This window comes from Neolamprologus multifasciatus, chromosome 22 (genome assembly GCF_963576455.1).
Source record: "Neolamprologus multifasciatus chromosome 22, fNeoMul1.2, whole genome shotgun sequence".
Taxonomy (NCBI): Eukaryota; Metazoa; Chordata; class Actinopteri; order Cichliformes; family Cichlidae; genus Neolamprologus; species Neolamprologus multifasciatus.
Window position 1 is genome coordinate 29,451,710 of NC_140459.1, and position 22,259 is coordinate 29,473,968.

At 42.4% G+C, this 22,259-nt stretch overlaps 1 protein-coding gene across 2 annotated transcripts; it reads left to right on the forward strand.

Annotated features, from left to right (window-relative positions):
- The first annotated feature begins 1,980 nt into the window (after positions 1–1,980).
- khdrbs1b (KH domain containing, RNA binding, signal transduction associated 1b) lies at positions 1,981–20,544 on the forward strand. 2 transcript variants are annotated; one of them, XM_085148798.1, is made up of 11 exons: positions 1,981–2,412; positions 4,224–4,345; positions 5,903–6,019; positions 6,401–6,547; positions 11,406–11,539; positions 12,448–12,688; positions 13,128–13,195; positions 13,543–13,601; positions 14,325–14,511; positions 16,679–16,746; positions 19,125–20,544. In XM_085148798.1, exons 1-9 carry the CDS (start codon positions 2,319–2,321, stop codon positions 14,429–14,431), a joined length of 1,089 nt encoding a protein of 362 aa, XP_085004924.1. In that variant the 5' UTR covers positions 1,981–2,318; the 3' UTR covers positions 14,432–14,511; positions 16,679–16,746; positions 19,125–20,544. The 2 variants fall into 2 exon arrangements, with proteins under 2 accessions (XP_085004924.1, XP_085004923.1); XM_085148797.1 differs by having other exon boundaries at positions 14,325–16,746.
- The last annotated feature ends 1,715 nt before the right edge of the window (positions 20,545–22,259 follow it).

The window sequence follows — 22,259 nt, forward strand, 5'->3', positions numbered from 1 at the left end:
AAAAAACCAACAGTCCACTGCTCCATACTGAAATACATTTTGACAACAACATGACTTATTTATTCTAAATTCATGGTCTGAGAGGATGGATCCTTTAGTATTCCTCTGAATTCTCATCAACTTCTAACAGCAAGTCACACGTTTCACTAGAATCTCAATAACTATATGGAACTGCATATTCATGGTTCTCAGATGATGTATCGAAGTTCATTTGGTAACCCTGTAACTGTTTCTCCGGTGCCACTGGGAGCTGTATGGAAGAGGATTAGGAACACTAGGGAAAAATGTGGGGATGTGTTTTTTTCAGTCATGCTAACATTTACCCAAAAGCACAGCTGTGCTGAAGTCCAGCTTCACTGAGGCAGTAGTCTCCAAGTCCTGTTATACTGCAGTTTGTAAAAACGGCAGTGAAACCTGCCATAAGGAGCTGCTAAGAATTTCATTAGTTTGACTTTTAGTAGAGTTTCAGACTCCCATGATGCTCCAAATGCTGTTTCACATGCTCTTCTGCCCTAACACGGATGAAACTCCAGGGGAGCGCTGAATTCTTCCCATTTTTACGAATCTGTGGGGCATGAAAAATGGTCAGATGGAAAGATGTGGAATAGTGATGGCTTATATAAGCCTAACCCCAGTGTTTACCTCCTTCCATCTGCCCCTGTTTATCCCAGACTGTGGCCCTGTATGTTAGGGGACATGGGAAGTCCACACGAGCAGAAGGCAAGAGCACAAGCTATCCGATTGGAACTCCTCCACCTGCCAAGAGAAGTAACTCTTCCTTTTATGAGCCAATTGAAATTCAGCTCACAGGCGATCCATTCTGTCAATGACATGAGGAGTCAGGACAACCTTGCAACCCCCAACACTAATAACACTGTAATGGTCAGAGATAGATCAAGCTGAGCGCTGATAGTTAGAGCAGGTCTTCGGCCTCTCATAAGTGTTGACTGCAGTCAATTTTTGCCTTCATTTGTTTTGAGCAGATGCATGCCTGGGTACACCTGCGGTCGATTGTAATAGTTTTCAGTCCGGCGGCCGACTGACAAATGATCTGCAATTTCAGCTATTCGCTCAGAGGATCTACCCAGGCATAATGCACACCACTGTATGTACTCAAATAACCAATATACAGGAAACCGCCTTCTTTTACTTTGCATGGACCAGTCAGCTGTACCCTCTGACACCATGTGCTCCACAGAATGGCACTGGGTTCATTACCGCTTCCAGAATCAATCCTTGAGCTGTTTCTCCCAGACATTAGGCTCACGGCTGCTTTTCGCTCACACATAAGTGTTTTTGAATCAATAGACAGCTGAGAGGAAAACGTGTAATTCGACTGAGAAAGGGTTTCTGTTGACAGACCCACTTTAAGCTGCACAGAGACCCGCTCCTTGTCGTTGTCGTCACTGTCACTAAGGGGCAGTAGAGAGCCTCAAATGAACGCGGCACATCTTCAGGGCACACTATCTTCACTGAAATTCTGTTTACTAATTAAACACTGTGGGTGTCATCATCTATTATTATCCCGTTCACACCACTTAATATACAACCGATGTTAAAAGGTCCTGTACAACAGCACATAAGAGATAGAATATTTCTATTGCTACATATGTATGACTTTAACTGCACAGACTGTATTCTTCATGTGAGAAAACTATAATATCCACAAGACAGATTGAAGTATTGTGGCTTACTTCTACAGACATCACAGCAAACATATGAGGACATATTTTAAAGCATGTGGCCACTCTTGAGCACCTCTAGTTCAGCAGGCCACCCTATTGTATCTCTAAGTTTCCCCTAATTTAAAGTATGGGGTGGAGGGTGTGGGGGAATTGAACACCTTGCGGGCAGTCTAGACGTTTTTATTATGACAGTAACTCGCTCCAGAGCGGGCACACCCATATCACTATCGAAAATCTGATAGTGGGATTGTCGCTCCTGGAGGCGGCGCATCCGAACAGCACACAGTAGGCGGGGTCAGTCCGGAGAAGTACGTCCCTCTGAGCTCACTTCCGTCGGTTTGAGTTGGCTGTTCTTCCAGCGCCTCGCAGCTTTTGTTCTCCCGTTTCCAACTAGCCAGCGCTGCTGAGAAGAGGGAATCAACCAGTTGGGAAGCGGCAAAGAGTAACGGACCCGTCGGTCGCACAAAAACGCCACATGCAAAGCGCGGTCTGCAAAGAGGATACGCGGTTCTCCGTAGTTACATAATTGGACTACTTTTTCCTCCCCGTATACTGTTGGGTTTATTTTTCTCCACGCTTTATTTTTTGCACCGAAACTGACTGCCCCCCCCCTACACCTCCAAACTCAACAAAATGGAGAACGACGACAAATATCTCCCCGAGCTTCTGGCAGAGAAGGACAGCCTGGACTCGTCGTTCACGCACGCCATGAAACTTTTAAACGCGGGTAAAGTACTGTTACACTGTCTTTATTTTTGTTTTGTTGTGAATTTTTCCACTGTACGCTTTATCCTCTGGAGTTGAGGAGAGCGGCGCCATGTGTTTGCGGACGGGACGTGAACTACCCCGTTCACCGCTACGCGGAGACGAGGTCCTATTCATGGCTCAAAAACAAAGAAAAATACGTGTGGGCGTTAAAATCTGTAGTTAGTGAACGAATAGTATCTGAAAGAGTAAACCGCTTAAGGCTATCGCTACACCACGGAGGAGCTACACTTTTCAGTTATTGCGACTAATATCCGCTTCCTCGCGTGCAGCTTTTGTCGCACCTGCTGTTTTCTGTAACTGTCGGTGCTCGTGCGAGTTTAAACTTGGGCACGCGGGCTGTTTCCGTCGTGTGCTCTCGAGTCCCTGTTGATATTATTGCGCAGCAGCCTGTGAATGTGCGCTAGTGTCCAGGAGCGGGGGTCACCTCAGTACTTTAAAGCCGAGAATTGGCCTAGCAGAGGTGACAAAGAGCCTTTAACCGCGATGCTTGCCGATGGCCACTGCTTAAGTGTCCTTGAGCAACAAAACTGCAGCCATGGCCGCCCCGGGACTGCTGCCTTGCAGCTGTGCTGAAGCTAGGACAAGTGGACACACACACCTACCTAGTAGTACTGTGTGAGTTGGTCAGCTATCCCTAATACAAAAAAAGATGTTAAAAGCTAGCTATGACTGCTTTATATAAACAAATGTGATTATTTAGTTATGTCAGCCATTGGCCATGTGCTCTGTCAGTAATTGTGAGCCATTTTCTAAAACTGGTTTTATTTTATTTATTTGCTTAACTCAGGTAGCCCTGGTGATAATGAAGTTGACCGTTTGGCAAACGTGATTTGGCGAATCTAGGCTGCGTGTGTGAAATTTGGAAGCGTGGACTAACCAGGAAGACAAAGTGTGTCAGGGTGTGCAGTGTGGATGGGTTCCCTCGGTGAAACATCTACTCAGGCTTCTCCTGATCTGCAGCTGGTAGACTGTGGTGTAAGCTGGCATGTTTGCACATTGAAGGCTCGGGAGTTGTCACAGTCAGGAGGGCGGAGGTGGTTTGAGATGGGAGTACTGCAATGGGTGCTGGAGGGAGAAACCAGGTGCTCGGTCACAAGGAAGAGGTTACAGAGGATGCTCGCAAATACTTCGAGTTGATTTGTTTCCAGTACAGATTAGAGTTGGACTGTTTTGATTTTTGTTAAAGAATAAACAAGGTCCAAGATGATTTGGCTGATCAGCTGTTTGGGGTGACATAATCACAGCAAAATTGTCAACAGCGAGAGAATGGGCTACGATTTGTTTGATAAATGGCCGAAACTATTCATCAAGTGTTTGCCTTTTAATGGCTCGCTAAGCTGTTTCACTGCTATTCAAATGAACACAAATGTGTAGAGTGAAGCCGTCAACGCACTCAGTGGAAACTGCCGTTGTTTGGCTTTCAGTTAATGTGGATTTGCTTTGCAAAGACTTACAGAGGTGTGTGTTACAACCACAGGAACGGGCTATAAAGTCAGACGTGTTTTCCCCTCAGAGGGCCACAAATCATAGAAGTGATACTGCGCTTTACACAGTTGGGACCAGATTTGTATGAATCCAACTCTAAACAGCTGATGAGTGTATGCACAACTGGTTTTTAAGATCAGGTTTGAACTCTATCCTGGTGGTGCTGAATCCCTAAAGTCGGTGCTTTCTGGTTCACGTAAGCGCACATAAGTGCTTCTCATCATTGTGTTGTATGTTGCCACTCTGACTGTTTGGTTGCCTGAAACGATCCCTCTCATCTTCCAGAAATTGACAGAATCCAGAAAGGTGAGACTAAAAAGGAAACTGAGACATACCTGGACCTTTTCACGACGAAGAACATCAAACTCAAGGAGCGAGTGCTCATACCTGTCAAACAGTACCCGAAGGTGAGCTTTCTTTGTCTCCCCTCTTTTCTCCCCCTCCTCCTCCTGTCCTCTCCCGCTTCCCAGCGAAACCCCTCTTGATTTAATTTATCCTGCAGCTGTGTTTCAATTACACAAAGCCACGGGGTTACTTGGGAGTCTCAAATTACTCCTCTCAACCCTGATCTTTAAGCTCCAGAGTATAATTACAGCCGATACTGGCATGTTTCTAAAATCTCACTAAAAGGGATCAAAATGTTAAAATGAGTATAGCTGGGATGGCTCTATATTTCAGTGTAATTCATACTGGTGCTCAGATCTTTTCCTGTTTCCATCCCGAGCCTTACTTAGGTTTATCATTTAACCTCAGGTGCATTCAGCCATATCGGTTCAATCCATATCTGGCTCAGACGTAAGGCTGCATTGATTTTAGGATGAGTGTTTGTGATAAAGGCTGTAATCTGTCCTGTAAAACTCAGAGAGCATGCTGCAGCTGCACAATGCATCATGCTGCAGCTGCACAATGCATCATTTGCATGCTGCTAAAAAAAATAAATAAAATAAAAATAAAACGATTAAGTTGCCAGAGTCAGTGTGGCGTCTCTTTTATGGCCCATTGTGTAACTTCTGGTGTTCAGTGATCTTTTTGAATAGAGCAAACTGCTTTATAAAGAATGAGATCTGTAGGTGCTGCTTCGTTTTCAGCGTCGGATCGATGAGCTGTAGGAGCATCTCCTGTTCTGTGAGGGTCTGATGACTGTCTGATCTCTCAGAATGGGGATGGACCAAATTGGATGGACTCTTGTCTGCTCCACTCCAGTGAAGCAGTCAAGAGGCAGGTGAAGTGAGATAATATTATTCAACGCATTATGTTCCTGCAAGTGCAGCGAAAGCTTCCAAACTTTTAAGCCGAGCCAGCGAGCGACAGAAGCTGTCAGAGAGGGAGAGAGAGCCCGGTTTTGTTTTATTGTTGGTTTTTTTGGACCAGTCGAGTTGTGATTGAGTTTAAAATAATTGCAAACTTGCATTTCAGACATTGGCATTGCAGGTGTGTAATGCATCCAGTCTGCTGACCCTTTAGGGTTTTGAGGTGGGATAGGACTGATGTACTCCAAATGCAGGACAGGTGCATCCCTAACACCGGCCTTGGGTTTTAGTTGCTCCGTCACACTGCTGTGTCGGGCACGACACAGCTAATGAGTGATTCCGATTATTGGAGCTGCTTTTACTACTTCAGGTTGAAGCGAGGTTCCTTTGGGGCGGCTTTTTGCTAAACGTTTCTGGCAATGACAGCTAATTGCGGGACGCATCATACACACGGTAATTACTTTGTTGAAAGATCGAGGAGGTAAAGTTCTGGCTCACTGCATGGATGATTGCAGTGAATAGCAAACGGCAGTATTACAGCCCTCGGGGGCTCATATCGACTTTGTCTGTTAAATCTACTACTTAAGGCTGCAGTATGTGCAACAAGAGCCCTGACAGACAGACGGTGATTGCCTCTCCCTCACTCTCCTGGTATTAAACTCGCCTCTGCCGTGATTGTCAGGCTAATTTTGTTCTGCTTTGTTTTGCTGTTAGTTCAATTTTGTGGGGAAGATTTTGGGACCTCAGGGCAACACAATCAAACGTCTGCAGGAGGAGACTGGAGCCAAGATCTCTGTGCTGGGCAAAGGATCCATGAGAGACAAAGCCAAGGTACACACACATGCTTACACACATCTGGTCTTATGCACCTGTGGGAAGGTTACCTGAAGCAATAACACATCTGGCCTTTGCTTGAGCGGGATGACAGTTAGTGAGCCCAGATGGAGTCAAGTTGCTGGATGGCTCAGCTGAACATTAACACTCAGCCAAGGGCATTCAAACGCTGCACATCTGCTCCAGAGTCTTCAGGATAGCCCACTAAACCTGTTATCTACCAGTTTGATGTAATTATCAAGCTATACAAAGGAAGGGAATACTGCATCTAACCCCTGTTGCCCTCCGAGGTGGAATAAATGTGATTTTTCTCCTTGCATTATTCATTAAATGTTTGAACTGGCTTCTTCTCACTCTCTATGATGGTTTTTCTTTCAGGAGGAGGGGCTGAGGAAAAGCGGTGAGCCCAAGTATGCCCACCTCTCCATGGAGCTGCACGTGTTCATCGAGGTTTTTGCGCCTGTGCCCGAGGCTTACCTGCGCATGGCCCACGCCATGGAGGAGGTCAAGAAGTTCCTGTTTCCGGTGAGTTTGCCAGTTCTGCTTTTGGCCATCTGTGAACTTGCCTGTGTGTAGTTTAGTAGAGCGTTTTGTGCCGTTTATTAATTGCAAAACTGAGCCTGTAAAGGTCAGCAATGTGGTAAACACTCAGCACCTTAACAGGGGGAAGTGATGTCGGGAGATTTCTTAATTTTAATTCGTTGTTTAACTTCCCTCGTCGATGGTGATGAGTGCACGCAGAAGAGTCAGAGTGAGAATAGTTGAGGTTAAACATGACTTTGCCATGAGAATAGAGGCATTTTCGTTGTAACTTAAAAGAAGATGCTTAGTTTTGTTTTGGTTTTTTTAATTATGGATTAGCGTTCCAAAGATCACCTCACACAAACACTGTTTTGAATCCAGGAATTGCTTCTTCTCTCCTGTATAAGTGTATTTTATACTTGTATAATTGAAACAGTGCTTCCTTTTCTCAGTGATATCTGAGCCCTTGTACAGGCTGAGCTCTGGCTGCAGTAAACAATTATTTTCATTGATCTGGGTGCCCATTCTTTTCTTAAACATAATAAATGCTATTGAAGATGATGATGGTGCCATTTTGCTGTCTTAAATCCCAGGTAGATCTTTGAAAAGGGTTTTGTCTCATTCCCTAACATGACTGTCTTCACCGCCATACAAGAGAGGGAAATATAAATAGTCAACCCAGTTAAGCTGGAATTGGGGAATTAATTGGTATTACTTCTTGAACAACAGGAGATTAATTGAATCACAAAGTAGTTGCCTCTTAATTTTCAACTAAGTAATTGGCTAATCGTCTCAGCTCTGATTTGAGCTGCATGCACGCAGTCAGCAAGTTTTTCTTCAGGCCCATTTGCACACAGATGTAGGAGATGTCAGTTTCGTAATATGACTTTATTTTCCGCTTGGTTTTGATTCAAGATTGGTTTTTAAGCTCGTTATTGATTGAACTTTGAGCAAATCCTCACAAATGCCTTTAAATCTGAAAATAACACTCACCCATACCCACTTTAATGCAACTTCATGATTTCTTTAATTGCAGAGGTTAGAAGTTGTTTTGAATTGTAAATGCAGTTTCCCCACCGCCAAGCTGGGAAAAGTTTGTGAAGCTACACCGAAAGTGTTCTCGTGGTAATCGAGTGAAATTCCGTTTCAGAAAGGTGGAGAGAGTCGCAGCGTGCTGGTTAGACAAAGCTTTGGGAGGAGGGCCTGCTAGGACAGCCAGAGGAGATTGAGTGGGTATTTACCTGGAGCAAACACACTCTGCGGCACAGTCCAGGCACGTAAAGCAATCAGCTTAAGAGGAGGAATTGGGCCGCTTTCACTGTGTCAGCAGGGTTGCCCCCTTCATGTGGCTTGCCTACTTTTCTGCTTTCACCTGAGTCTCATTCTTCAGAGAGGAGAATCGGCCTGGAGTTGTAGAGCTCCGAGACAGATATGTGGCCGTATTCACTGTGCGCAGCCCACGCCTGCTTTGTTGGTTTTATGCTGAGAGATTCTTGAGTGCCGGCCAGCTTGGTCTGCTGTCGGGCCCAGCTGAAGCCCACAGTCCTCTCACAATGGCTCTCACCAAAGCAGGCCAATAGGCCCAGGGGTTTGTGAGCTGCCTTACATTTTTTTTAATTAGTGTGCAGGGCACTATAGAAAGAATAATTTGGATCAGAGGGTAGATGAATGGGCTGATGAACCAGCTGCGGTGTTGGTGTTGCTGCGTTATGTAAAAATCAGCCGCTTACAGAAGCTGTCGTTACAGTTTAAGACCATAATCTGTCAGGCGTGACGGCCTTCATTTAGAGCAAGACTGTGTTTTAATAAATGACTCAGATGGAGAATGGGTGGATGTAATTTGTTGCTAAAACTTCTATGTATTGCCTGTACTTCTGCTTAGGTATTCCACAGGGATGTTCCTGGTGACTAATTTTCTTTGGGTGTGTGTGTGTGTGTGGGGGGGGGGGGGGGGGGGTCAGATTGATGGAATGGTCTTAAAGTAGGAAAACGGAGCATGGAGGTGTCTGAGTGCATGTTGATTTACAAGCCATTTGAAATTAGAGCAGGGCGATATGACCAAAAATATTTATCACGATATACATTTGAAAATTTGCCATAACAATATAACTGACTATATAATTGACACTAGACAAAATACTTTACAACTCCACAACTTGATTAGTGCAAAAAGAAAAAACATCAATGTATTTTCACTTAAACAAGCAGCTGTTTTTTATGTGCATGAAAGTTATATAAAAATTTAACAGTGCAAATTCCTTGCTGACAGTTTAACCAAAAGGCATTTCCAGTGGAAATTGGCCGACATATCCTCAGCATAACCATGTATAATATCCACAAAACTTAAAAAGAGGTTATACACACACAATACGGTAATATTATGTTGAAGCACAGTACGTATCACTCCGCGAGGCGCCTGCCTACGACAGCCGTAATGCTCCGACAATCCATCAAGCGGTGCGGCTTCGTAGCTTAGCAAAGTCGTACTAAAACATTTGACAGATTTTCGAGCGCCGTGTACATAAAATCGTTTCGAGGTCAGTAAACACAACCAGAATTCATACATAAGGCACACGGGATTATAAGGGGCACTGTCTATTTTCAGGTTGCGTCCACACGTACCCGGGTATTTTTGAAAACGCAGCTTTTTCTATGCGTTTGCACCTTTCGTCCACCCGTAAACGGCGTTTTCGGTCACTGAAAACTGAGATTTCTAAAAACGCCTGCCAGGGTGGATATTTTCTAAAACTCAGTTTTTGCATTTACTTGTGGACGAGAAAAACGGAGAAAACGCAGTGTCAAAGGTGTGCGCCTTTTTTGACGTCATACTGTGCGCCACGTTATTGTTTCGGTGAAATGAATTTGTACAATACTGTTATTGTTAATTTTACTCTCTGTGGTGTTTAAATGCTTACATATACACACACAGTTACTGTCCCTCCACACATACGACTCGGTTCTGCTTCTATGCCCCATCTTTGTTTACTATTTCCCACCGAGGCTTCTAGACTTCTGATTGGCCAACATTTCTGCACGGTTAGGAATATATCGCCACCTGCTGCTTTGGCATGTTCCTAGCAGCGTTTTCCTTCATTTCTGCCTTTACGTGTGGATGGGATTATTTTTTAAAACGAAAACGGAAAATCTCCGTTTTCAAAAATACCCATGTACGTGTGGACGTAGCCTCTGAAAAATCAAAGGATTGATTTTAAGTGTGCCATATTTTCCACATAACACGGTAATAACGACGGCCCACTAGCATGCTCTACCAAAAATAGTGCTTTGTTGTGTATCTGACGGACGAAAGCTAAACCAGTTCCACACCACTGAAGTTGCAGCATTTTTACAAACCAATTCTCGTTCATCTGTTTCATTGAACGATCTGCTTTAGCCCTTCTCATTCTCCGCCATGTGCGTATGAAAGCAAAGGCACTGCGCAGGCATGTTTTACCCATATTCTATTGCGATATTTCATTTTCTTATCGTTGTCCAACATTATACTGGTATTACCGTGAACGGTATGATATAGCCCAGCCTTATTTGAAATGTCATTCTCCTATAATTATTTTAAATTGGCACAGGTGCAGGTGTAGTCGTATGTAGATGTGTCAAACAGCAGCTTCACTGTCCGTGCAGGTTTGAAGCTGCATGCATGTAAAGAACACAGTTAACACATTGCTGCATTGGAGTGGCTGTGTGCCAGTTTACTCTGACATGCAACTGTTTGTGTTTTAGATCACAGCAGTTATGGTGTCATACTGGTCCACAAGGCTGTCAGCTGTCTCACTTCTCACCTTGTATGTTTGTAACTTCCTGTCAGAGCGAGAGAGGAGGTTGCTGCTGCAGCCCAGGCTAGTGGCCTGAGGGCTGAATATCGGCCATCTTAGACATGAGAGTTATTTTATTAGAAAAAATTAGTAAATTATCACAGGGCTGTGAGAGACTCACTAAGGCAGTGAGTCTCTCACAGCCCTGTGATTTCAGCAGGGTTTGTCTTCTTTGTTCTTCCTCATCCTGTTTATTTGTGTATATCTGCACATCAGCCAACGTGAATGCAGAAGGATTTCTCTCTCTTCTATTGATCGTAACGTCTACAGATCCTTGATTAAACTCAACACCTTGTTGGGTAAAGACTTTGCATCCTCTGCAGCATCAGCTGGATTGCTCCTCCCTTCAGATGAATTTCTAATCAGTCAAATGCTCTGCCTGCTTTTGCTGCAGTTAAGTTGAAAGCTGATGTCTGCATCTCATATTCCAGTAGTTTTTTTTTTTTTTTTTTTGACATCATTAGAGCTCTGTCACTATTCCAGTCTGGGGAGTGATATGAAAAAGAATTGATTGGGTCACAGTGCAGCTCTTGTGATTGCTCCCAGAAGAAAGGCGGAGGATTGGGCTACAGGATTTGTGCTGCCGAGACAGGCAGCTTGGCTAATCCACCCCAAGTTATTGTTTTTGCAGATAAAATAAGGTAACTGCTCATGCAGTCACACCAGACTTGTCAAGGAGTGTGCAGAGAAGTGATTTACATTTTGTGCATGATGGAGAGACACAGGAAGGCACGGAGTGTGGATGGATTCTTTCCAACCTCTAGCCTCCCACATCCACATCCCCCCCTCCTCTCTTTAACACTCTGAGTCACTGGCACTGAGACTTTTTCTTCCAGTCGCTCTGTTAGCTGTTGGGAGGGGTGGCGTGTTTTGAGCAGCTCGGAAATGATTTCACTCTTTTATTCATCACTCCTCTTTCCACGCTGTCTCCTTTCCTTTCTATTTTTTTGTGTTTGCACAGTCATTTTTCCATTTCTTTTCTCTTTTTTTTGTCTTAGTATTATCGTCCTCACTGTGTGTGTTTGTGTGTATAGGATATGATGGATGATATCTGCCAGGAGCAGTTCATGGAGATGAGCTACCTGAATGGAGGCCAGGATCACGGAGCTCGAGGCCGAGGTGGCCTGCCAGTCAGGGGCCGCGGTGTCCCCCCTGCAGGAGCACACAGGTGAGGAAGTGCACACAAACGTATGTATGTATGCACATACATACATTTTTATTGTTGTTGTTTAATTCTCAATGATTTGGAATGCTTGGGGTCATCTCAGACCCAGCAGGCTGCCCGGCTCTGTATGCCGTCAAAATCCTAAGTTTGATACCACATCTTAATGGTTAATATTAAGCTACAACCACCTACCAGTTAGCTGAGCCTAGTATTTAAAAAAGAAACATATAATCAGCTATTCTTACCCTGCCAGGAGTTTAAAGATCACAAATAAATAAAAAATTTAAACAAACTCATTTTCTTTGCTGGTATCAGATTTTTACATTTTTGCCAAGTTTCTCTGTCAGCCTTAAAAATCCTGTACCAGTTGGGCTCTAGAATTGGGTTGCCTTTTGCCCCTGCTGCTGCCTTTATGCAAACCTACCTGTCTGGTCTTTTATTTTATTTTATTTTTTAAATATTTATTTATTTTTAAATATGAAGGCAATGTGAGCAGGAAGCACAAATATGTTGAGGGATTGGCTGCGTTTGTTCAGTAAGGAGTTACTTGTAAAGAAAACTATTTGCACTACAAAAACTAACGCATATACTTTTATTTTGTTTAAAAAAAAAACTATAGCAGAAGTGCAGCCATGTGTCTGGTCAGATAGGAAGTACCAATTTATTATGTGTTCACTGAAAGGCTTCAGATAAGAGTTCTCACTTTTGCAGTTTTGTCTTATTATACAATATTTAAAATAAAAATAACATCCACAAATATTTCCAAAGATGTAGTTCTTTTTTTTTTGTTCTACTCGAACACTAAAGTGGCCCTCCAATGAGATGACGGTGCCAGCAGTGGCCCTCAGCTCGTTTGAGTTTGAGCCCTGCTGTAGATCATCACGGCAATAACCCAGAGTTCTTGGTTCCAGGGGCAGGGGAATGCCGCCTCGTGGTGCTGCCGCCAGGGGAGGTGTGACTCGAGGTGGCCCAGCCAGAGGTGGCGCAGTGAGGGGTGCCCCAGCAGGCAGAGGAGGACCTCCCACAGCACCTGCCAGGGGAGCTGTGGCACCCCGTGCCAGACTCATAGCTGGAGGACCTCCCCAGAGGATGGCACCACCGCCTCCACACCAGCACAACCCCGGTGCAGCTGCTGAAGGCTATGACGAATATGTAAGTACCACTGCCAGTGGAAATGAATTTATCCTTTCACATTTATTTTGTAGGTTTGTTATTATCACACACAAACGTCACTTCTAGTGTTGTATTTGATGAGCTAAATATAAGAAATGTGCAGAGACGCCTCAGTTGTCTGTGCAGACGTTATGCTTTCAGGTTTGACGTTGCTAAATTTGACCTCTCCACTGCTCGTCTCATCTCAATGAGATCTTTCTTGACGTTCTGTTAACTTTGAATTGCTTGTCCGTCGTCATAGGAATAAGTGATTTCAGATGCTCGAGACATAAGGGGAGCGTGTCTGCTTTAGTACAAGTAGAGTTCTTTGGGGACATCTTGACATTCATGAACAAGACTCTCCTTAAATCTCACCCTGTTTTTTCTTCTTTTTCCCCCCCTTCTCTCTCTTTCCCTCTCTGTTTCCTTCCCTCTCCAGGGCTACGATGAGAGCTACACAGACACGGCCTACGAGTCTTACGACAGCTATTACAGTCAGCCGCAGGCGTGAGTGAATCAGACGTCTCTTTGGTTTTCACCTGCTTCTCACAGAATGCACACACATCGCCTAGCTAGTTTCACTTGAAATGGGATTTGAGAGCAGCAGTAATACTTTTTAGCCACTCTGCACAAATTCAGCGTTGATAGTACTTTGTGTTTCATGCTGCGGATGCCAGTGTTATTTAGAAGGACCAGCCGGGACTCAGACGTTCCATAGTAGAGAGCCAAGCTTTGATCTTATTCGTAGAAGCCAATTAGCGTCCCCCTAGACATTACAGTCAGCTGCTTGATGTTTTTCAAAGATTAAAAGTGATTTTTCTTTTTATTCTTTTTTCCCTGTTTATGACCAACAGAGAGCCAGAATATTATGACTATGGACATGGGGAGACCACAGAGTCGTACGAGTCCTATGGTAAAGAACAATTTTTTTTATTACAATAAAAGACAAACATCCTTATTGAATTGATCCTCTGTATATTTGTTATTGCGTGTTGGTGTCTGAAATATGCATGCACGTCAGCCCATAATGTCTCTGATTGTCTTTAAAAACAGTAAAAAAATGAATAAATAAATCATCAGCCAGATTAAATTTTCCAAAATGTGCATTTTGTCAGCTAATATTGACTTTATTGATATATATCACTGTCAGCTAATAGAATGGCACTGATACTGAGATCTGTCAGCACCAGTGCCATTGTGTCACATTATTTTCTGCTGCCTAAATGTTAAACATGTTGTAATGAAGGCTGAAAAAGACAAAGCTACTGTATAAGGAAATTATTGGCATTGCCAGATTGTTATTTTAAAGATCTGAAATTGGACAAAATTTCACAAAATTGATCATCCACAATGTGATGGGACAGTTCTTCACCCTGATCCAAACTGACGGCTGTATTTCACAGTTAAATATTCTGTAACGCTAAAGTCATACTGTAGAGTTTTTGACTTCTTGTTGATGTGTTGTGACGTATTGTAAGTGCCGTGCACGGTCAGATGTAGGATTTAGTGCTTTTCCAACATGTCCGATAAACTGAACGGTGCCACAGGGCAGCTCTAATGTGCGCTCATTCCAAAGGCTCTTTGTTAGAAATGTTGAATTATTGATGTGTCTATTTTTTTCCCGCTTCCTCTCCAGGCCAGGATGACTGGAACGGCACCCAGCGGACAACTCAAGGGAAGGCCCCTCCCCCCTCTCGAGGCGGCAAGACGACTTACCGGGAGCACCCATATCGACAGTACTGAAGCAGACTCGCCACCCTTAGTGTCGCCCTGACAAGCGCCTGTCTACCACGGCAGCTCTCGCTTTAAGAAGCCCGACAAAAGTAATTGTCTGTTTTGTCTTTGGTTTGGTCTTTTCCTACGCCGGACTTTATACAAGAGAGCAAATTGGGAACTGAAAATCGGAACTGGTTTTTGAGATTTGACCGCGAACTCCCTCCCCCACCCCTTCTTTGTCGCACCAACCAACCATCCAACCAACCAACCAACCAAAGCGGCTTTTAGATGGGTCAGAGATGAGAAGTTGGCGTTCTATATAGTTTTTCTTTTTCTTTGAGTTTTTTTTAAGTTTTGCTGTCATTTTTTCCTCTGACCCTTTTTACCCTCCTCTGGCTTTTTTGCATTGTTGATCGTTAATTTTTAATTATTTTTATTTTATTTTTTTAACTGTGTGGGAGTAGTCGTTTCTAGTTGAATTAGTGGCTCATTATCCACTTGTCTAAGGAATCCATTTTAATTGTTTTTATATACATATATATAAAGAATCTGTTGAGGGTCAGTTGCAGATTCCCATTTAGGCTACATTTCAAAATTCTGTTAATATAGCCAAATAAAAGACCTTTTAAACGTTCAGTTATGTAATATAGAAACAAAAACCCAAATCCTTAAATGAAGCAAAGGCTAACTCAAGTACAATTCATTCTTGATTATGGTTTGTTGTTTAAATAGTTCTAAAACGTTGTCCATTTAGACTTAGGCAGCAATATTTGTCATTGTACTTAGAGTTTTGAAATATAGCCCTAATAGACACTGTTGAGATGGACTGTCCTCATATCCTCAATTTGTTTGTCATGTTTAAAAAGAAAAAAATTAATAATTTTAAGACTGAAGACAAAATGTTTGTTTAATGAGAACACGGACGAGACCTGGTCTCACCTGTTGTGCTAAAAGAAAAAAGAAACACACGGTTCAGGTCTTGATTTTGTGATCTGACTCTACATAAACTGCATGCACAAAGTACACAAAGAAGGATTGGGACAAAAATCTCCACATGGGTCTTCTCTTTCTATAGAGAAGGGATCCTGCAGCTCAATCCGAACTCTTGTACATATTTTAAAACATCCTAACTGTACTTATTCTGCCACTAGTATCTGTACCCTCTCCATAAAATGCATTATGCTACATGTGTAAGCTTGCCTAAATAGGTTACTAAATCTGTCCAAAAGATGTTTTGCAGCAGTTTGTCAATAAAGCTTAGTTTGTTTTTTATGAAACTTAACTTGCTTTATTTGTTTCCTGTCCTAGTAAAATTCTGAAATGGCCTTTTTTAAACCAGCAGTCAGATGTAGGTGTTTTCCTTTGTTTCTCATTCAAAAGCGCTTTTTAAATCTAAATGAATGTATTGACGTCTGAAGACTTTAACCCTACTAAATGATGTCTTGATTGATTATCAAAAGAGCACAACTTATTCTTTCTCTCTCTTTCTATACTTTTTAAAAAGGACCCAGAGGTAAGACCTCTAAAATAACCTGGATAGCTTCCTAATGTGTATAGAGTTCTAAAGCATTGAATGCCTGGGTACGTATAAGACTTTTTCAATCCTCCTACCTGTGGTCGTAATCCTTAATGAGAATTGCTTTTATAGCATCTGAAAATTAACTGAGTTCAAACCACCATTCAGGTCTAGGCTTCATTGTCATGAATGACAGCTGGCGCGATGGCTACTTTAGTACAGAGTGTAATGGCAGTGCAATGGAGAGGATGGTTATAACCTAGAGAACTCCACTGTAAAGGTAACCTAACCCTAAATGTTTAATTTCTTAGTGTGTTTATCCTTTGACATAAACTTTCTGGTAAATGCGTACAATTTCTTAAAATATCATTACAGTCATGGCATCAAAAAAGAATCGACTCAAAAGTAAGAAAAATGTAACTTCCAATATCATACAGTAGTGGATTTCATGTACCAAAATAACTGTGCTGTGTACTAACAAAATATAATAGGATAGTGTTAATGCAACTCTTGCTAAAAAGAACAAAGCCAAATCTGTCATCATCTTCTGTACAGTTGAGCTGCTGTTACTTTTTTATTTGCTGTGTAAAAGTTGCTTATTGTAATATTTCAAAAGGTTGTGCCTGTACAGAGTTATCTGAAAAAGAAAGCTTGAGTTGCATGAGCATATCTTCTCCTGTAGATGTTGCATGATCTGTCTCGAGTTTCTCCCAGTGTTTTTAGACAAGGTATTGATTTGGGGTTTGTCCTTCCTTCAGGCACGGCTATCGGTCACTGAGTGCCCGGAGACTGACGGTCGGCTGGACAGAGACCATGCAAACGTCAGGTTGGTTCGCTGCTACGCCTTACCCCTTTAAGAGCTGTGCTGCTGCACGCATCATCTAGAGCCCTGTTTTTTTTCTCTCTTGTATATCTCAGACAGCCGTTGATGCTCTTACATCACAGCAGGAATGTGCGTCTTTGCAGATGCTGTATTTGGAGACTGACTGATATTATTGGCTAAATGCAGACATTTACTAATATTTATGGTGTTTGGAACAACAAAATTTAAAAAGCCAGCAAACGGCTGATCTGAACAGAGCCAGATTAAAACAAATGACTGCACACAAGTCTGCTGGTTTCAAATGTCTGACAGGAGGAGAGGAAAAAATGCTGTGTTTGAATGTCAGATTTTTATAGGTAGTTAACAAAAATCAATGGCTTGATACACCTTAGTTAAAGGTTATTTTGCTGTTGACAAAGACTGAAGCTAATTATTTATTCATTTGTTATTCATTGTTACCGAAGCCTACATCGTTATTTGGAGGGGTAACTGTGAAATGGTAACTGATAAAAGGTAAACTGCTGATTAAACACTTGTGCATTTTTGACATGTTTAAATGACTGTTACAGAGTTGGAATTCATCCTCATAGGTTTAAAAAGCCTCTAAGTTTGTCTTGTGGTGGGTCCCATTTAAATCTTTGCAGGTTACATCAACTCTATGTATACACACATTTCTAATAAGGTGCACAAGTAAAGGGTTGGTTTTCTGAAGGATTTCATGAAGTACTGATGGCAAAGATTTAATGCAAAGTATTCAATTTTCAATTCGATTTTATTTATACAGCACCAAATCACAACAACAATTGCTTTATACTATAAGACCCTGCAATAAATACATACAGAGCAACCCAACAATCATATGACCCCCTATGAGCAAGCACTTTGGAGACCGTGGGAAGGAAAAACTTCCTTTTAACAGGAAGAAACCTCTGGCAGAACCAGGCTCAGGGAGGGGCGGGGCCATCTTATGAATCCCACTTTAGGAAAAGTCATAGTTTGAGTTAAAATAGGCTCATTAGCAGTATCACTTCTGTGCGTATCTCTCATATTCATGTGATTTGACAACTAATGAAACCTTTGTTACAAAATAACTAAGTTTGCTAATTGGTAACATATTTTACCCTTAGTAATAATAAATCCGCTGTCATGTGTATCACTTGTGTCAGTTGTCATTAATAGTTATTGATGACAGATATAAATGTTATTCTGAAAGGACTCTTCTTATAATATTTTATATCAGCGTAAGTGTAAGACTAGCCTGAGAGTGTCTACACAGTTTGTAGGTAATGTTCTTAAACATTCAAAGGCACTGGTACGGCCATTTAACTCCCCACCCCCCTGCACTGCTGCAATTGCCTCTGGCTCCGTTCAGCCGGTGTAACATTATGCAGCAGCAGCACGTTCATGATATTCACAGCATTTCAAAGGTTGGTTGATTCTGATGATTGCCCGGGCTCCCGTAAGTCGCCTCTGCTTCTCACAATGCCTGTGAATTGGTGTGTGGCCGCGGCTAGCCTTCAGCAAGTCTGAGCGAGTGAGGAGAGCTTGATGCCCGTGTCGGGGTGGTCTCAGGAAAAGTGGCTAATGAGGATCTGTAGCCTCACACACTCTGACTGAAGGAAAAGAGCAGCATGAGGACTCTGGCCATTCCTGAAATGGAACGAGAGGGGGAGAGGGGTTAGGCGGGGCGGGGGGTGTTTTTCTTATGATGTCCTGTCTGCACCTTGAAGGCAGGAAAAGTTGAATGATGGCTGGAAAAGTATTGCTCGGTGTTCAGACTTTGAGAAGCTGGCAGAGAAAGTGGATAACAAAGCATTTAAGGCCACTTTAAAGGAGGTGTTTTGACAGAAAGGTCACCCACTTGTTAGAAGAATGTGCTCAACATGACTATTTTTAGGAAGAAAATCCTTTCTTTAAAAAAAAAAATATATATATATATATATATATATCAAAATCCTCTCGTTCCAGCGGCTTCAAGTCCAGGCGTCTCAGAATTGTTGGATTCCGCTTCGTGTTTCTTTCAAATTGCTGGAAAATACTCTGAATCGGAGCGCTGCAAACACATTAGCTGTTGATTGAAATGGTAATGCGCTAATCCAAATCGGCAGTCTTGCCAATAATTATGTTTCACTTAAAATGTTGCTTAGTTACAGCAGAAGAGCTGTGCTGCTTGGCAGGAAAATGACCTTTTAATTATTGCAGCCAATGCTTAAAAATTGAATTAGAAAAGTGGCCTCGTATTTTTTTTTCCCTTTTTTCATTCTAAATTGCCGCAGAGCAAGAAACAAGGGACGACTTAGGGACATTAAGAATCAGGATTGTGTATTTACATGTCCTCTCATGCCAACATCTTTTTTTTTTTTTTCTTGTCTCCTCTGCAGTTGAAGCCGTGCACGGGAGCAGCTCAGCATGGTGTCGTGGTCAGACGGAGCCTAAAAGGAGTGGCCTCAAGGCCCAGTTCTGTTCCTGGCAGGGGTTGTGGGAGGTGATGGGGGTGGGTGGGGGAAGGGAAGAGGAGCAAATGGGTGGTGAGAGGTGGCCGGCTGCCATGTCATCCAAAGGAGCCAGCTGATTTAGAGGTTGGGGGGAGATGAGGAAAAAGAGAAAGGAGCCGGTTGAGACTGCAGCTGGTCAGCGAGCAGACTGAGAGTCTCCCATTTCACGTGGACTCTTTCCTCCTATTTATATATTTCTCGTCACTATCGAATTAGAACACGTTATTCTCGTGTTAATTATTTTCAAGTCTGGAAGACGCCCACTCGAAGCCCGCGCTGATTGTGCACACTTTTGCGCGTGGCTTCCGTAGACCACCCCATGGTCCGAGCAATGTAATTGTCACAGCCTAATTTACCATAAAATGAGCGCTCCTGTTATAGCAGGCTGTGAAATCATTTTAATTTCCTTTAACTGTTGAGTTTAACATAAAAGGAAACTTTTACTTTCCACCAAGGCGAGCTGTATCCGTTTCACCAGCCAGCAGTTTTGTATCCCGGCACTGAATTAGAATCCAGGCTCAAGAGTTAGAAATGATCGGTGTCTCGCTGAGGACGAGTTCACGAAACGCATTCTTGCCACCTCTCGCACGAGCCCCATGCGACGCCGCGGATAATGAATGCTAATGCTAAGCACATGCAAATGTTTCCTATTTGCATGTGCTTGCATGTACCCTCGCCGCGTATGTGAAAGGCTTTCATAAGCAGCGCTGGCCTGTTCTTTGCAGTTCAGCATCCAAGAATTAGAATTCGACGAGATGGAGTCGCATGTGAGAAAGGGACAGAGGGTGAAGGCAGACATTACTAACATCCCTGCCATCCATCCATCTCTCCATCATGCTTGTGTTGATTTGATTCCCCTCTCTGCCATTTTCTGCCATTATCACTGATGATATTACAGCTGCCTGTGGTGCTGAGTTACATTTAGAGGTCAAAACTGTACTTTCCTGTATTAAAAACAAATTTGTGTCCCGATCCGCTGGTCAGAGGCAGCATTAGCCAAGTCAGAGGCTCCATTTCGTTTATTGAAAAAGCCAGCAGCTCTGAGGATAGAACGTTAGATATTAGGATAGAAACCATCATTTGAGATGAAATGTCAACGGGCCATAGCCAAAACAGACCATTTTTCAGTCTTTATGTGCCATTATGTCTAAAATAATGATTTCTGCGTCTCCTGTAATCTAATGAAAGATGAGTGATGGTGTGGAAGCCGCTTCCTTTGTTTGGATCGATGGAACTGTCAAAAGTGTGAGGTTTGGAAGTAAATACTACTGTGCATTGATCAATAAAGGTTGACTTGAATATAAAAGAGCTGTGTATCGGTCATCTGCATAGGTGTAGCTTCTGGGAGGGAGGGGTGGGCACAGACATCACATCCCGCTAGTACGGGAGCTTCCCCCCCTCCAACAAACTAGTTTATTCCCAATCTGGTGATGTCACAATATCAGGTTACCATAAATGTTTTCAGTCAAAATTGTTCTTCTAGCGTTTCATAGAAGTTTTTCACTTCAGGATCAGGTTTTCACTTCAACTGGTTGGGTGCAGTGTGGTTACAACAACAGACTATACGAAGAGTGGAAGTCTCTGTTGCTGTCACCTGCTGGGTTTGAAGTCTGCATTTTTAAAGCATCAACTTTGGTGACTTTTGGAGTCAGACGGCATCAGATTTGGATGAGAGGTAGAACAACAGTTAACTGAAGCTAGCAAGCTTGGTTAGCAACCTGCCACCATAAACTGTACAATGCTACAGATTTATACATCCTAACTTCTGGATGTAGCAGGCCAATAACATGAGCATACAATTTTCACTAAAACCCAAACTTTTGTTTTAAATAATGACATGAAGGTGGTCAGAAAAAGGCCAACAGCTACTTAAATCATTCACATTACACAAGGTCAGACCTAGCAATCAGCAATCAGCTACAGCTGCCTGTGTCGAGAAAACGATTCCAACACTTCCTCAACTCGAATGTCAGGTGGAATAATTGCCAAAAAAATAACCCACAGTTAGAAGGGGTCAACTAAAATTAAGTTTTCTTTTTTTGTCAGCTCAAAAACAAAAAAAAGTTGCCCTTTTAATTTATTTTCTCTTTATTTTTATATATATATATATATATATATATATATATATATATATATATATATATATATATATATATATATATATATATATATATATATATATATATATATAAATAAATTATCACAGATTATATAAATAATAAATTGGGGAAAAATAGCAATTAAAATTATATAAGAATGTAAAAAGCAATTTTAAAAACCAAACCAAACTTGGTTAAACCAGCATAAAGAAATGTCACTGATACGCAGTACTTTAGTACAGCTGGCAAACTGCAATGACTCAGTCATGCCAGCTTCAAGGTGTAAAGACGCCTGTGAGTCAAGCAGCAGCGTGTTAGCCCAGAGATGGAGAGAAGCCAGGAAGCAGCAGAAGTGTCGGCACCAGGGTGGAAGAACTGGACGGCAACTATCTGACAGAAGGCGGCGTTTGGATCACGTTGCTGTTTAATGAAAGAAATAAACTATGAAAGAGAGATGTGCATTTTTACCCAAAACAGCTGCACTTCAGTAACATGTTCGCAACACACAGGTTGTAAGATGCACCAGAGGAAGCAAGGACATTAAACCTAAACATTGGGCCACTTCAACAGGCTTTATAGCAAATTCAAAGATGAACAGGATCTGAACTACATCATAAATCAGTATATATAATCACGACTATACACACTACATAGTGTAGTTCACAAACCTCAGGTAATTTTATTAAGATAGATGCTTGAGCATGGTTGTTGAAGAAATTGCCAAGTGTGCTTTTATATTACTTTAACTTTACCTAATTAAATAAAGCCTTCCACACATTGACCATTTCCTGTGCTTTGATTGGTGACAAAACTGCAGCTGTATGTGAGTTTGCAGGTCTGTTGTTCAAAGGCTGCCTCACCTTGTGTAAGTTAAGAGACTCCATTCTTCAAGTTCAGGAGTGTTGTTGATAGTTTCCTAACT

What these genes read in the sequence shown, in the direction of transcription:
- khdrbs1b (XM_085148797.1), top strand. Translation starts at nt 2,319, where the DNA reads ATGGAGAACGACGACAAATATCTCCCCGAGCTTCTGGCAGAGAAGGAC. An exon ending in CATGAAACTTTTAAACGCGG is followed by an intron (nt 2,413 to 4,223) that starts GTAAAGTACTGT and finishes CTCATCTTCCAG; the next exon opens with AAATTGACAGAATCCAGAAA. An exon ending in CTGTCAAACAGTACCCGAAG is followed by an intron (nt 4,346 to 5,902) that starts GTGAGCTTTCTT and finishes TTTTGCTGTTAG; the next exon opens with TTCAATTTTGTGGGGAAGAT.